This window comes from Kogia breviceps, chromosome 12, assembly GCF_026419965.1.
Source record: "Kogia breviceps isolate mKogBre1 chromosome 12, mKogBre1 haplotype 1, whole genome shotgun sequence".
NCBI classification, from domain to species: domain Eukaryota; kingdom Metazoa; phylum Chordata; class Mammalia; order Artiodactyla; family Physeteridae; genus Kogia; species Kogia breviceps.
The window spans coordinates 97280730-97294504 of record NC_081321.1 but is presented as its reverse complement, the minus strand read 5'-3'; the positions used below and the strand labels follow the sequence as shown (position 1 = coordinate 97294504).

The window sequence follows — 13775 nt, the reverse complement described above, 5'->3', positions numbered from 1 at the left end:
CCCCAGTGCTGGGACGTCCCAGGCCTTGAGTCCGGATAAGCTCCTCTGCTCGCTGTAAGTAGCATCTCTGCACGGGGGACCCCAAGCTTCTGTTACCAGTCCAGCCTCCCTCTGAACTGGACTCCGCCCTCCTGCCAGGCCACAGCTCCATGTCGTGTCTAACAAGCATCTCCGATTCCACAAGTCCAGGCTCCCCTCCCATGCACGGCGGCTCTTCCTGCCAGGTGCTCAAGGGAACCGTGGCGTCACTCTGAGTGCTTTGCCCCTCACCTCACACCCAGTCTGTCCGCAGCCCCTGCAGCTCTAGCTTCTAAACAGCCCGACTGGGCCTTCCCTGGCGGTCCGGCGGTGAAGACTCCGCGCTTCCCCTGCAGGGGGCACGGGTTCGATCCCTGGTCGGGGAACTAAGATCCCGCGTGCCGCGCAGCGCGGCCAAAAATCAAATAAAATTAAAAATAAACAGACGCAGAGTGACCCTGACCCAGGCCACCGCCACCCGCGTCCCCGACGGCCCTGGCCTGTCCTGCCTCGGCCTCCGCCCCCACCCCTCTCCCCCAGAGCCCACTCCCAGCGCAGCAGCCGGTGGCCTTCCTCGCTCAGAGGGAAGCCCAGTCCTCACCGTGGCCCCTGACCTCTGCTCCGGCCACAGCTGGCACAGACACGGCCCACCCCTGGGCCAGCTCCGCACTCCTCGGGTCTCCACGCCGGTCCCCTCGGTGCCGCCTTCCCTCGCCTCCCTCCGCAGCCGGCCCTGCGGCATCTCACTCTCCGTTTATTATCCCCAGTGGAGGCACAGACGGGCATCCCACGCAGCCCGCCGGAGTACGATGTCGGCCCCGGGGCGGGGCTCGGCCTGCCTGGCTCGCTGCCCAGAACCCGTGGTCCACAGCACACCCTGCACTGTTGCGGGCGGGGGCAGGGAGCAGGGGCGTCGGCCCCTCAGGGACTGGGCGCAGGGGTGGAAGGTTACCGGGCAATGGGGAGGGGCCTTGAGCTCTGTGCTGAGTCAGCCCTCGAGGGCAGGGAGCCCCGGGGAGAATGCCGCCTGCCCTTTCCCACCGGTTCCCCCCGCCCCCGCCCACACAGTACACTGCTCCCCTGGCCACCGCTACAATACCACCACCCACCGGTGCATCCGCTGCCCTGTCGGCACCTACCAGCCTGAGTTTGGCCAGAACCACTGCATCACCTGTCCGGGCAACACCAGCACAGACTTCGACGGCTCCACCAACGTCACACACTGCAAAAGTAGGTGCTGCTCTTTCCGCGGCCGAGGAGCTGCGGGTGCCGGGAGGGGACCGGGGGCAGGTTGTGAGGGCGGGGTGACATGCATCACATCCGCACATGCCCTCGGTGGGACACCCTGTGGTGCGGAGGGTGCGGCCGGCTTGGCCAGGCCCCTGCGCTCCACGGAGCGACCTGATCGTGTTCGTCGGTTCCCATGGCTCGCGGGCGCCTCGGTGCCGGGCCAGGCCCCACTCCAGGCTCTGGGTCTGCGGAGGGAAAAGTCAGGGAGGCTGGTGGGGCGCCCGACCCTGCAGCTGTGAGTGAAGGCGCCGGATGCTCAGGGTGTACCCAGGGTGCAGGCGGAAGAGGGAGACCAGAAGGCCGCCCTGTGTCTGTAGGAAGCTCCGTTTTAGCCAAAAGAAACGTGGCAACGTAAGACAATCTGGGAAATAGATCATGTCTGAGCCCCTCACCAGCGAGTCATCTGGGCCTAACCCAGAGGATGCTGTCTTTAGGGATTTCTGATGCATTTTTCAGAGCCCTTTAGGGCATATGTTCTGGTATTTTACCCTTTCCCTCATCAGTTTCCAGCCAGCGACCCCTTTCCGGGGCTGCTGGTCGTGTCTGGAACAGCCTAATGGCCCGTGAAGGAGATTTAACCCTCGACCTGGACGCCATCCCCTCTGCCCGGGCTGCCCCGGCTGGGCTCGCGGCCTCCTGTTGCAGCTCAGCATAGGCAGGGTTTTTTAAGTGTTTAAACGTCCTAATGAGGAAAAGTGGGGGGGAAGCTTCTGGAATGATCAGGTGAAAATGAAATGTTTCCCAGAAGTTTTGATGTGAGGAGATCTGTAAATGAAAATGTGTGAGAAAATTATGTACATTTAGTACTTACACTCAATTTTCTTTGCATAACTTCCTTTACGCAGTTAAGCTGGGAACCATTTAGCTCATTAAAAAAAGTCACGTTTGGCCTCTTTGAGGAGGCACGGCTTAGCTAAGATGGGAAAGGTAGGGAAGCGTGTCTCCTGCTGGTCCCTGAGCCTGCCTGCTTCCCGGGGAGGGCCACACCTGGCACCTAGGGCCCACTCGGGGGACGCTGAGCAAAGGGGTGCACAGACGAGTGAGTGGGAGAAAGGGGACGTGGGGGCACACTTGGCCTTGGCTGAGACCCGGAGGAGGGCACGGGCCGGCGGGCAGCCGGCAGCCGCGGGGGCACGGACGCGCCTGCCGGGGAGGCGAGCGGCTCCAGGGAGGAGGCCAGGACGAGGCCCGGCCGCGGAGGTTCAGGTGAGGCAGCCCAGGAAGGAGGCACCCGGGGCTGGGCCTCCGAGAACCAACACGGAACGGGGACCCGCCCCCGCTGAGGGGTCCCCGAGGGAAGAGCGGCCTGGAGCCTGGCCTGCTGGCGGGGAGGGCCGGGTAGGGGGGGGGGGGCGAAGAGGGGGCAGAGCGCCTAGCAGCCCTGCCCTGGGCCGCCAAGGCTGCCGAGGGCCAGCCGGGCCTGACCAGGGCACGGGCCGTGGTGCCCACAGACCAGCACTGCGGCGGCGAGCTCGGCGACTACACGGGCTACGTCGAGTCCCCCAACTACCCCGGCGACTACCCGGCCAACGCCGAGTGCGTGTGGCACATCTCGCCGCCCGCCAAGCGCAGGATCCTCATCGTGGTCCCCGAGATCTTCCTGCCCGTGGAGGACGGGTGTGGCGACGTCCTGGTCATGAGGAAGAGCGGTACGTGCCGTCGGGGGGGGGGGCGCCCTCAACCACACGCCCACCACTCCCCCGCGGCACAGCTCCGCGCGCGCACGCGCGCTGCACTCACCTCCGAGCCCAGGGGCGGGGCTTTCCAGAGCTGTGCGAAAGGTCCGGAGAGCTTAGGGTGTGTCCGAAGTGTGGGAATCAGGGCCTGGGCAGGTCTGGTCTTCTCGACGCCGCCAACAAGCCAGTGTCTCATCCCATTTCTCCCGCATCCTGCCACACCACCCAGGGTGTGCCCCCAGGAGCACCCCCTGCCCCGCAGGGCCTCTTCCCAGCCCTGCGCTCGGTGGGGGGGGGGGGGGGTGAAGGGCCAGCCCGTGCGCTCACACAGGGCGCCCCAGCGTCCGCTCCCCCGCTCTGTGAGCTGCAGCCCCCCAGCTCACCGCCCCCATGGGGGCTCCGGGTGAGACTTTGAGCGAGGGGCCAGCCCCTCAGCAGTGGGTGGGCACGAGCGCGTGCCCAGATGGCCACGGCAGCAAGAGAGGTGGGGAGCCCTGAGACCCCCCGGGGACTGCGTAGAACCCGTTACGGCCTGCGCCTCAGAAACGTGCCCGCCCACCGGGGCCTGGGATGTGTCTGATACACAGAGCCCCGCCAGAGGAGCAGGAGAGGCGGGGCGGGGGAGGGGGAGGGGCTTGTCCACCGTGCGCTGCATCGGTACCGGCTGCCTGCACCGCCCACTCAGTGTAGCTGATGAGCAGGAGGTGGCCCCCAGTGTGGCAATGGCAGGCCTGAGGCCAGGGAGGGCAAGGTCCCCCGCCAGCGTCCTACAGCCAGTCAGAGCCCAGCCCGGGACCATCCCCCGCCCATTCCCATCACCAGCCCCCCCCAGTCCGCAGCATCTTCCCCTCCAGTCTGTCCACAGAGCTGAGCTCTAGGGAGGTCAGCCTCTCCCACCTCGAGGACACCTCAGGAAACCTCCCCCAGGGAGCAGTGAGGAAGTGGGGCACCCTTTGGCCAGCCCCAGGCACCCCAGGGGGCAGCAGGCTCACCCTGTTCACCTGCCCCTCCACCCCAGCCCCCCGGCCCCGGCTCTGTGCTGGGTGCAGGCGTGAGCCCTGTCCTCGAGGAGCAGTTGGCAGGCAGACAGTGACAACCCTATAGGGAGGGGCTGTAGTACAGTGTTCGCAGAGCAGAGAGGAAACAGAGTAGGGTGGGGGTGGAGCAGTCAGGGAGGCTTCCTGGAGGAGGAGGCACAGAAACTTGTCTCGGAGGGATGAGGAGGAACTGGGGCTGAGGGTCAGGAAGGGCATTTGGGGCCGAGGGAACAAGTGCGGGGACTGGAGAGCTGGAGTGTTTGGGGGACTGGGTGCCGTGGGTGCTGGATGGCTGACTGAGTGGGGAGGCCAGAGGCCTGTGGCAGGACGGCGTGAGGAGCTGTGGACCTGGGGCAGCTCAACCGTGACGTGCCTCCGCCCCCCTGCCCCGCCCCCAGCCTCACCCACCTCTATCACCACCTACGAGACCTGCCAGACCTACGAGAGGCCCATCGCCTTCACCTCCCGCTCCAGGAAGCTCTGGATCCAGTTCAAATCCAATGAAGGCAACAGCGGCAAAGGGTTCCAAGTACCTTACGTCACCTACGACGGTGAGTGTGGCCCCACTGCACACCCAGGCTGGCGCTGGGGACACAGAAACCAATCACACCTCCCCGGCCGCAGGGAGCTCCAGCCTTGGGGGACTGTGGGGTCCAGACAGGCCCATAAGGGGGACAGGGTGGTGCAGATGAGGCCGCTATTAGTGGCATCTGCGGGCCTCAGAGGGAGGTGCTACCCAAGCAGGGTTTCGAGGGTTGTATAGGGGTTTTCTAGCTAGTCAAACCTGGAGGAGACCAGTGTGGGTGGAGGAGACAAAGGCACGCAGCCTGAAGCCCAGGGGGAGGGCTGAGGCTGACGGGGCGCAGGAGGCAGGAGGGACTTTCGCCTTCAGCCTCTACCCTCACCTTCCTCCCTTGCCCACCGGCGTGTTTCACAGAGGACTACCAGCAGTTAATAGAAGATATCGTCCGCGATGGACGGCTCTACGCCTCAGAGAATCACCAGGAAATTTTGAAAGTGAGTGAGCTTCCCTATGGGAAGGGATCATATAATCCTGGGATAGTGGCCTGTGATGATCCAAGGCCATCCCTGCCCCCAGCCCCGACCCCAGCCCTGCACAGAAGTGAGGGGAGGAGAGTGACAACAGGAGGAGAGAGGGTGATGGGAGCAGGCGGCCAGGGTCAGGGCTGGTCCAGTGCATCTGACCTTCTAGCCCAGGACCTGCTGACGTGCCCGTGGGCGGGTTCCTCGTGAGCTCTCGGCCTCACTTTCCTCATCTGTGAAATGGGGAGAGCTCGACAGCGTGGTCTCTTAGGATCAGGAGACTCCTCCGCTGCCTTTGGGACTCACTCCCTCCTCATCCCGCCCACGTCCTGAGAAGTAGAGCTACCTAGCCGTCCGGGGGCTGTGGCCGTCACACGGCGGGCACAGGCCGGGTCAGCGCCGAGGCTGTCCCCGTGAGCAGCCAGACTCAGGGATCTGCCTGGGCTCTGGGGGTCGGGCCCCGGCCCAGCCCTGGGCAGACGGCACCCCCAGCCTGGGAGCCGAGGGTGGCGCGGAGGGCAAGAGCGGGGCCGGCCAGTCCCTCGCTAACTTCTGCCCCAGCTGTCACCTCCCAGCTGGGCGGCCCCAGGCCAGCTGTCTGAGCCCCGCCTCGCGTCTGAGCAGCTGGGACGGCTCACGGAGTCTCCGAGCGCAGGCCTGGAGCACTCCGGCACACAGTAGGGAGTTTGTAAGCCAAGAGGTCTGCCCCCTGCTGCCCTACCCGGGTGAGACCTGGGGGGTCTCGGGGCACGAAGCCCCTCGTCGCCTTCCTCGGGCGCCTGTCTGTTTAGCGGGGACCAGAGGGTCGTCCTGGCCTCTCCGACTCTGTCCTGTTGGCAGCGCCGGACCCTCTCGTCCTCGCCCCGGCCCTCCGTCCTGCAGCTGGGGGCATCTTTTCAGAGCTGGAAGCGTTCCCATCTCTCAGCGCCAAGCCTTGGCCAGCGAGGCCCAGCCCAGCACAGCTACCAGCTGCCTCCGCGGCGGCCCTCAGGCCTCCACTCCCCACCTCACTGGCCACGGCCCCCTAGGAACGCTCCCTCCCCATTCTCTCCTCGGCGAACGTCCTCCCGTCCTGCTCTCAGCCCAGGCGTCCCGTCCGCTGGGCCTCCCTAGCCAGGCTGCGCTCTGAGGGCCCCAGGCGGCCCCCCTTCTTGGCCGTCAGGCCTGCAGTTTACGTTTGTCCTGTGATTATTTGGCCCCCGTCCCCCCCTCCACGGGGAAGGAACCACAGGGCTTCCCCCTCAGCACTCCGTCCCCGGCACCGGGCACTGCGCCCAGCACACGGGAGGAACTCCACCAGTGTCTCCAAGGGCACGGGTGCATGTGTGCACGTGGGAGAGGGGGTGTGTGCGCGTGTGTGTGCGCGTGTGCGCGTGTGTGCGCGCCCGCTCGCGCATGCCGGGACGAGTCACACCCCGAGACGGCCGCTTGAGACGACGAGCTCGTGGGGCAGGAAGTGCGGTGGCTGCCGCTCACTGGAGGTCCTCCCCCAGGGTGGCGTCGCCCCACTTTACAGATGGTGACCCTGGGCTCTGAGAGGGGCCCAGCTGGTGAGTGACGGCGCCCGAGTGTGGGCCGCCGAGCACCCCTGGGCCAGGCGCCTCGCTCCCAGGCCTGCACTTCCTCTTGCGCCCGGAGAGGAGGGATCGTCACCGCTGTCATTCAGATGGATAATTCAGGTTCAGAGCAGCAGGGCCACGTTCCCAGGGCTAAGGCACTAGGGAGGAGGTGGTGCAGCTGCGGTTTCCAGTCCGGCCGATCGGCCTCCAAAGCCTTGCTCTCTACTCCGCGTGCCCTGGTTTTCAATCTGGGGGGCGGGGGGGGGGGGGAGGCGTTGGCTGTTGTGTTTTTGCAGCGCACCCTTTTAAGATAAAATGTGACTGGAACTCCAAGAGTTAAAACGAATAGACTATTAAAAAACCAATTAGGCTATTAAAACCGAAAAACCTATTCGTGGCAAAGAGTCTGTAGGGTCCTGAAACACGCCAGCCAGCCCGGCCTCTTCTCGCTTCCCCCATCCCTGCAGACACCCTCAGGCCCCTCGAGGGCGCCGGGCACGGCAGAGGCGAGCGGCCAGCGCCCTCCAGCCTGGCCCCAGGCCCCTCACGCTGGCCTCCCCCCTGTCTTGCAGGACAAGAAGCTGATCAAGGCCCTCTTCGACGTGCTGGCGCATCCCCAGAACTACTTCAAGTACACAGCCCAGGAGTCCAAGGAGATGTTCCCGCGCTCCTTCATCAAACTGCTGCGCTCCAAGGTGTCCCGGTTCCTGCGACCCTACAAATAACCCCGGTGCAGCTGCCCTGCTTTTGGGGTGCCGGCTACCCGGGGAGGAGAGGGCTCCGCCCCTCCACAGTTGAAGCTAAAGGCGGCTCCGTGGGCCTCCACGCTGCCTTGGGAATCGCCGTGGCGTCTGCCTTTCAGGAATCGCTGACCGGCCCGTGGCGGGCGAGACCACACCCAGGCAGAGACCCCAGGCCGGCTGCACTCTCTGATGCCGCCCCCGTGGGTCAACATTGCTTAAGGCGGCCTTTCTTGCTCCTTCCAGGACACCAATAGCGCCCTCTCCTGAGCTGGCACCGGCGGACGCCACCCGGACCAGGACGCTCGGCCTCCACCCAGGCGGGTCCCCGGCAGAGCTGACCCGTGGAGGTTGCACGTGCCCTCCGCCTGGTGCTTCAGGGGAGAGAGGGGCGTGGCTGCCACGTCTCAGGGGGACTCTGAGAGGCAGAATCCGAGGCAGGAGGCCAGGCCGTGGAAGCAGGGGTGGTGAAGGCTCGTCTGGGGGCTGTGATAAGCCAGTGTCGACGCCCGCAGGGCGTCCACACCCGCCAGCGCCTCTGGCCGTGGGCCCAGGACACGGGCAAGTGCGGCTGGGCTCTCCGGATTCTGTGATGGGACAGAAAAGAGGCGCTGGGAGAGGAAACTGTAGATTTCTGCTTTCCCATGATAGAGCATCTAATTAAGTACTATGTGTATATGAATATAAAGATAAAGGTATATATACTTCTATTTGTGGGTACTTTAGGAGAATTTTCGTTAGTAACTGTAAATGTTAATCGCCACCCCGTCTTCGCCCAGCTGTTGCTGGCTTCCCTGACGGATTAGACTACTCCTCCAGGCGCTTTTGCCACGTCTGTTTACAGAGGCCAGGAGCCTCCAAGACCGGGGGTGAGGCAGGTCGGCCCTGGACACGCGGTGGAGTGCAGACACTTGGGGGCCTGGGCTCTGTGCTCTGCCAGCGTGTTGCCCGCCGAGGGAATGCAGTGGAAAGCAGTGTCCCTTCGGACCCCTTCCTGGGGTCACAGGGCCCAGTGGTAAACATTAGAAGGGGCCGGTGTCGGACCCGAGGCCATGACCGTGGAGTTCAAGCCGAGGACGCTTGCCACCGGAAGGCAAGGCTCTGCCCCTGTGGGCACAGGCTGTGCGGGGCCCCGGGGCCCAGGGAGGAAAGCAGGCACCGGGCCGGGGGGCTGCCCGCAGGCAGAGGCAGGCGAGCTGTCGGAGGCCGGGCTTCCAGCGCAGTCTTCTTTCTGCTGCACCCTGTGGCCTCCCTCTCAGCGTCTCTCTGTAAAGAAGCAAAGTCTGGAGTGTGACCGGGCGGCACCGTGTCCCGCCCAGCCAGGAGCCAGGGCCTGGGACGGAGCTAGCGAGGAGCTCCGACGGGCCGCGGCCTCGCCCACTGCCACGCTGCTGCTGCCACCAGCCGCGGGACCCGCAGACGCCCTGGGGCTTTAGGGTTACCAGACATTCAGAATCCCAAGGAACACGGGCGAATCCTCAGACGAACTCCCGTCACCCATTCTGGACGCCTCTGGGTGGTTTCCTCCTCGCCCCAGACCCACGCGGGCCGCTAGGGACGAGCACGCCCTTTGAGAACGGCTGTGGCGCTGAGGGCGTGAGGCCTGCAGGTCCCGGGCCGGGTGGTGAGCAGGTCATGGCGGAATTCACAGTCCACGGCGGGGCTCGGCGCTCAGGAGTTACTCACCGCCGTTACCTGCGTCCTCAGCGGCGGGTCCCCAGCTTGACTGATGCTGCTGTCAGCACCTTCTCTTTCCAAGATCCAGCTCAAGCGCGGAGGGCGCTGCACTTGGTCGGTGGCTCGGCGTCAGCTGGGGAGCCCCGTCCAGGCCGCACTGCCCCTCCCCTGGCCACAGTCCTTGAAGGCCACTCACAGCTTCCAGAAAGAGGCCTGTCCTCCGCATCAAGCCCTTGGTCCTCCCCAGAAATTAGGTGTGTCCTCCAGAATCAGCCCCCAGCAGTAGCTACCCAGGGGAGGGCACTAGGGGGGGTTTTTGGTTTGGGGGTTTGTTTTTAATGCTCTCAAAAAGGGTTTTTTTGGGCTTCCCTGGTGGCGCAGTGGTTGAGAGTCCGCCTGCCGATGCAGGGGACACGGGTTCGTGCCCCGGTCCGGGAAGATCCCATGTGCCGCGGGGCGGCTGGGCCCGTGAGCCGTGGCCGCTGGGCCTGCGCGTCCGGAGCCTGTGCTCCGCAACGGGAGAGGCCACGACAGTGAGAGGTCCACGTACCGCAAAAAAAAAAAAAAAAAGGTTTTTTTTTGATCCAGAGAGGGACCAGAAAGAGCTCTCATCTCTCTTGAACTCTTTGTGCTGCTGCTTTGGGTGGTTTCTGGCAGTTGCCACCCACATACCCACTAACCTACCCACCCTTTCGGTGGGTCCACCCCGATCCACGGCTCTCGCCACCACTGTGGTCAGACCCTGCCCCGTGTCTCCCGGGCAGAGCAGGACGGGGCAGTGCAGATGTGGGCCCCGCACCGTCTCGGGTGCCAGGGAGCCCGCGATCCAAATTCACCAGCCGCCTGCTGTCACCACCCAGCCCTCCCTCCCCAGTAAAACCACCTGCCGCGCCATCAGGGGACTCAAAGTCCAAGGGTGGGGTCTTTCCTGAACCTCGTCAGCCCTCAGCCCCATGCTGGGGACCCAGGGGGTCCCGCTTATTAAACGCAGAGCTGTCGCCACTCCTTGGGGCCTGGTGGTCCCAGGAGATCTACCCAGACAACAAAGCTTGTTTCTTCATATTTCCATGTTGTGGACGCAGGTGGTAGACTGGCTGACACAAGGTGGCTATTCCACCTGGCTCCAGGTGGAGGTGGAGAGAAAAGGGAAGGCGGACAAGGACTGGCCCAGGCAGGGCCGTTCCTGCGGTGAGTCCTGCAGGACAGAAGCTGAGACAGGAGTGCAGAAGGCCTGAGCTGCCCAGGGGCTGAGCCAGACGGAGCACATCCCCCTCCTGGAGGGGGTGTTGGCCTTGAGCAGCCACAGACCCATCCCAGCCAGGGCCTGCCTGGCACGGACCCTCAGGGGCTAGCCAGTTGATAAACTCCAAGGAATGGAGCTAAGCAACACATTTCTGGAAGCAAAAGCCTGCCCGCTGGCCAGGGCTGAAAGCAGGTGCCAAGGCCTGGCGATTCTGATAAGCTTGGTTCTGGCCCAACAGAGCATCAGGCTGGGGCGACCGGAGCAGCTCTGCAGAGATGGCAGTGGAGACTGAGGGACCTCTGCCCCTTGGGCCGGGCACCTCCTGGCACACTCTGCTTCCATGGAAATGCGCCCAGGAAAGGGAAGGAATCCGCTCAGGTCGAGTGGCCAAGCCCTCAGCGAGGGAGTGTTGAGGTTGCCTCATCTGCTTCCCCGAAGTAGGCTCCTTTGCCCCGATTGTGCCTTGCAGCTGCTGTTAGGTGCCGGCGCCCCCGGCACCGGGGCTCTCCGTTTAGGGTCAGACGGGAGGTCGCACCTGCCAGGGGTGGTGGCCTCCTTCCTCAGTCTCTCCCAGCTCTTCGCCTCTGTGGTGACAGGCTCGAGGAGGCCGTGGGGCCCAAGGTGGTGGCCCCGGGCAGCTTTCCCTCCTGCCACCCATGGGTTTGGGATACGCAGATAGAGTAGAACTGAGACCCCAGGCCAAGAAGCTTCCAGAGAGCGATGGCCCACGGAGACCCTCTCCCCCACACCTGTTACAAACCCACCTCTCCTACCTGAACCCTCGTTCTCCCAGAGACACAGCCAAGGTCACCCCTCTTCCACGACAAGAGGCCCCCGCCTGCTGGAGCTGGAGCAGGGGCCTCAGTGACATTTCAGGGGCTGAATAAGACTTCCAGCACCTCCACCGCCCCAGCTGAAAACTAAGAGACTGAACTGAGTTGGGTCATTTAGCAAACGTTTGCTGAGCACCTACTGTGTGCTAGGCTCCTAGAAAGGCAGAGAGACCATAGCCCAGGGGCTGACAAGATGCCCTGGAAAGCCCTCTGGTCACACAGATAAAGGTGATGGAGGCCTGGGTGGCAGAGCCCAGCGCTCGCGTCAGGAGAAGGCCATCCCTCCCTCCCGCGCCTCCCAGGACCCCGGGTGGGGTGCAGGGCACCTGCAGGAGGGGCAGAGTGGAGCCTGGTCACCAAGCTACACTTCAAGAAAGACACCTCGAAGGAGAAGCCGCAGCCAGCCGGGCGGAGAGAGAAGCACAGGAGCCAAGACTGCGGACCCCGGGAGCCCAGCCAACACGCCCAGGGCACCGGTCTCCGCCCTGATGCCTCGCCCGCTGCCAGCACCCGGCACGGTCAGCGCTCCAGAAGGGAGGCTCCTTCCTCATCACCCAGGGACCGTGGCTGCGTTTGCCTCCTCTGCTGCATGCTTGAGGGGCTCGTCAGCCTGGCAAATTGCATCTTATCCCAAGGACCCCTTTCCTCGCCAGAGATACACGTGGTGGCAGCTCAGCCCTTCTGACAAGGGCAGCAGTGCCGAGCCGGCATCACTCAGGCCACAGGCAGAGGGACTCGGTGTCAGGGACACTGCCCGTCGCCCAGGTGGAGACAGAGCAAGTAGCTGCTGCCCCCCCCCACCCAGGGCTGCCCCTGCCCCTCAGCGCCCGCCCGCCCTGCTCCATGGAGACGGGCCCCAGCAGGGGCCCGGGCGACATGGGCGTGGCCGCACACCCGCTCCCGGCAGCCTGCACGGATGGCCCCCGAGAGCAGGACCCTGTGTCTCCCTGAGGCCTCCCAGCCCCCGGATGGAGTCTCTGAAATTGTCTGTCCCCCCAAGTCTCCACAGGAAGCACTGAAGGGCCAGAGTCGACTCCCTTCCCCCCCCAGCCCCCCCCAGCCCCCCCCCAGCCCCCCGGGGCTCAGCCCCATAACATGTACACGTGCTCAGTGCCCTTCAGGCTGGGAGGCCCAGCGGCGGGCCCCAAGGCGAATTGTTAGGAACTCGTGGAATTGGGAGTCAAACCCAAGCCCGTCTGAACCCAAAGTAGGAAACGTCCCTCTGTGAAATGCCGATGACCACTGCCTTTTACAGATTGGGAAACTCAGCAGGTCGGCCTGGCAGTGGAGGGCCCGGGGTTGGGGGACATGAAGGAGAGGGCGAGACGGAGGAGGGGCTGTGGACCTAGTGACCTCCCCCCTCTGGAACAAGTGCTAAAAGCTCGTTCAGAGAAAGATGGCCTTCTGCCTTCTCCCCGGGTGGAGGGGTCACTTCCATCCAAACTGAGCCTGCCCGGCAGGCTGGGCCACGGCGCTCACCCCGGGGGGTTCTGGGTGCCTTGAGCCGAGGTCGGCGCACAGCCCTGCGAGATGCCAAGTGCCACTCCCCTACCTGCCCTTCTGCCGGCACCGGGTGTTCCTCAGCGGACAGGCGTGGGGAAGAAAGGGAAGGCTGGCTGATGCCAAGTATTTTGTATTTCAGTCCAGAGGCCACGTAGATCTGCAGGGAAACGTCTTGTTCCACTGAGCTCGAAACCTCAAACAGTCCGAGTGAGCAGACCCAGCCCAGGTGGCTCCTGAAACAGGCTGTCTGAACGCCACTGGGGGCGGTGCAGGGTTGGGCGGGGGACCGGAGAGCTGACCCTCGTCCTCGCAGCCTCCAGTTTGGGCTTCTGCAAAGGCGCTGGAGGTACCGTCCGGGCGCCTTGGCAATCTCTCTGCCTGCAAGGGTGACAAGTACCAGTGTCACCACATTTTTATTTTAGTTGCCTCAAATACTCAAAGTTTTGTTTTCTCCGTCATGCTCATACATATGCATGTAATTAAACACTTGTGAAAAATCACTTTAATAATAAACAGGAAATGAACTTAAATGTGCCCCTTCCTCTCATTCATCAGTGGTTAGGACAGAGGCGGCAGGGGGCGCGGAGGCCGGTGGAAAAGGTAACTGGACTCAGACCGTTTTCTCAGAAATTCCCTGGCTGTACTGAAGACTGAAAGTGAAGGAGCTACAGAAAGCTTCCGGCACACAGAGCAGCAGTTTGAGACGTGCGTGGGGAGGACACCCAAAGTTAGGAAACAGGTTCCTAAATGAGCCGCCAGGAAGTAAAACTTCCGTGTTTCAAATACCGTCTCTCCTCGTGACCAGCATCGTGAAAGGAGAGATGTTCCTCTACCCAGGGGTCACGGTCAGGGAGCAACCAGGGCATCTGGGACCCCCTGAGATTAGACACACAGCCAGTGTTCTGTGTGTGTGCGCGTGTGCCTGTGAGCACACAGGCGTGTGTTTCTCTGGGAATGTGGCCCATGGCTTTCATCAGATTCTCAAAGAAATCTAGAACCACAAAAAGGCTAATAACCACTGTTCTCTGTAATGTGGAGACCCTCCGGTAAATAAAATCAGCAAGATTACAGAGTATAAGATCAATATGCAAAAATCGGTTATATGTCTACACATCGACAATGAATAATCTGAAAATAAAATTAAGAAAAATTCCA

At 63.4% G+C, this 13775-nt stretch overlaps 1 protein-coding gene across 5 annotated transcripts in view; it reads left to right on the top strand.

Moving 5' to 3' along the window:
* SCUBE1 (signal peptide, CUB domain and EGF like domain containing 1) overlaps nucleotides 1–8074 on the top strand; it is a 120900-nt gene extending 112826 nt beyond the window's left edge. For all 5 annotated transcript variants that reach the window (XM_067010357.1, XM_067010356.1, XM_059080916.2 and 2 more), the window contains 5 exons: nucleotides 1087–1248; nucleotides 2760–2957; nucleotides 4420–4572; nucleotides 4959–5038; nucleotides 7197–8074. In XM_067010357.1, the coding sequence (XP_066866458.1) occupies nucleotides 1087–1248; nucleotides 2760–2957; nucleotides 4420–4572; nucleotides 4959–5038; nucleotides 7197–7349 (746 nt within the window). In that variant the 3' untranslated portion in view covers nucleotides 7350–8074. The remainder of the gene's footprint in view (nucleotides 1–1086; nucleotides 1249–2759; nucleotides 2958–4419; nucleotides 4573–4958; nucleotides 5039–7196) is intronic.
* Nucleotides 8075–13775: the final 5701 nt, after the last annotated feature.